Source organism: Heteronotia binoei, chromosome 21, assembly GCF_032191835.1.
Source record: "Heteronotia binoei isolate CCM8104 ecotype False Entrance Well chromosome 21, APGP_CSIRO_Hbin_v1, whole genome shotgun sequence".
Taxonomy (NCBI): Eukaryota; Metazoa; Chordata; class Lepidosauria; order Squamata; family Gekkonidae; genus Heteronotia; species Heteronotia binoei.
In genome coordinates this window covers 153,856,646-153,857,389 of record NC_083243.1, presented here as the reverse complement: position 1 = coordinate 153,857,389, position 744 = coordinate 153,856,646, and the positions used below count along the sequence as shown (strand labels likewise).

At 69.6% G+C, this 744-nt stretch overlaps 1 protein-coding gene across 1 annotated transcript; it reads right to left on the bottom strand.

Moving 5' to 3' along the window:
- LOC132589231 (pleckstrin homology-like domain family A member 2) lies at nt 1-442 on the bottom strand. The gene has a single exon (XM_060261926.1). The coding sequence runs from the start codon at nt 431-433 to the stop codon at nt 20-22; it is 414 nt and encodes a 137-aa protein (XP_060117909.1). The 5' UTR covers nt 434-442; the 3' UTR covers nt 1-19.
- Between the last annotated feature and the right edge of the window lie 302 nt (nt 443-744).

Here is a 744-nt window from a genome sequence, read left to right as displayed (position 1 = left end):
GGCCAGCCGGGCGGGGGGCTCAGGGGGCCCTGGCCAGGCGCCTGTCGCGGGTGCCGGCGGCTGCCTGCTCGACGGCCTCCTGGCGGCTCTTGAAGTCCTGGATGGCGCGCTTGTTCTGGAAGTCGATCAGCGCCATGGTGATGGAGGCGTTCCAGCAGCTCTCGCCCGGGCACCGAAAGTCGATCTCCTTGCGGTCCGTCGTGACGATGGTGAAGTAGACGTACTTGCCGGTGCGCTCCACGCAGTCCACCTTCTGGATGGCGCCGAAGCGCAGCTCCTTGGCCTTGGCGCCGCCCTCGGGCGAGAAGAGGCTCAGGCTGTCCTTGCTCAGCACCACCGCCTTCTTCTTCCACAGCTGGAAGAGGCTGTCGCTCCGCTTCTCCAGCTCGCCCTCGCGGATCACCTCCGACGCCGCCGACGCCGGACCCTTCATCGCGACGCCCGCCGCCGCCGCTTCGCCGCCGCCGCCTGCGCGCTGGGTCTCTCGGCAACGAGCGCCGCCCTGGCTCCCCGCCGCCCTGCTGCTGCTGCTGCTGCTGCTGCACGCTCTGCGCGCCCGGAGCCCGGCGACACCCATTTATGGCCTTGCAAGCGCCCCGCCTGCCGACTCCCGCCTCCCCCCGCGCAAAGCGAGACAAGCCCGGCCCTCCTGGCTGAGAGCGGCGCTTCTTCCTGCCGCCCACTCGCTCTTTGCATCATTCGGTGTTCTCCTCCCCCTATTTCCCGCTAAAGTCCGCGGTTTCT

Bases quoted from the DNA above. Each gene is read 5' to 3' on its own strand.
- LOC132589231 (XM_060261926.1), bottom strand. From the start codon at position 433: ATGAAGGGTCCGGCGTCGGCGGCGTCGGAGGTGATCCGCGAGGGCGAG.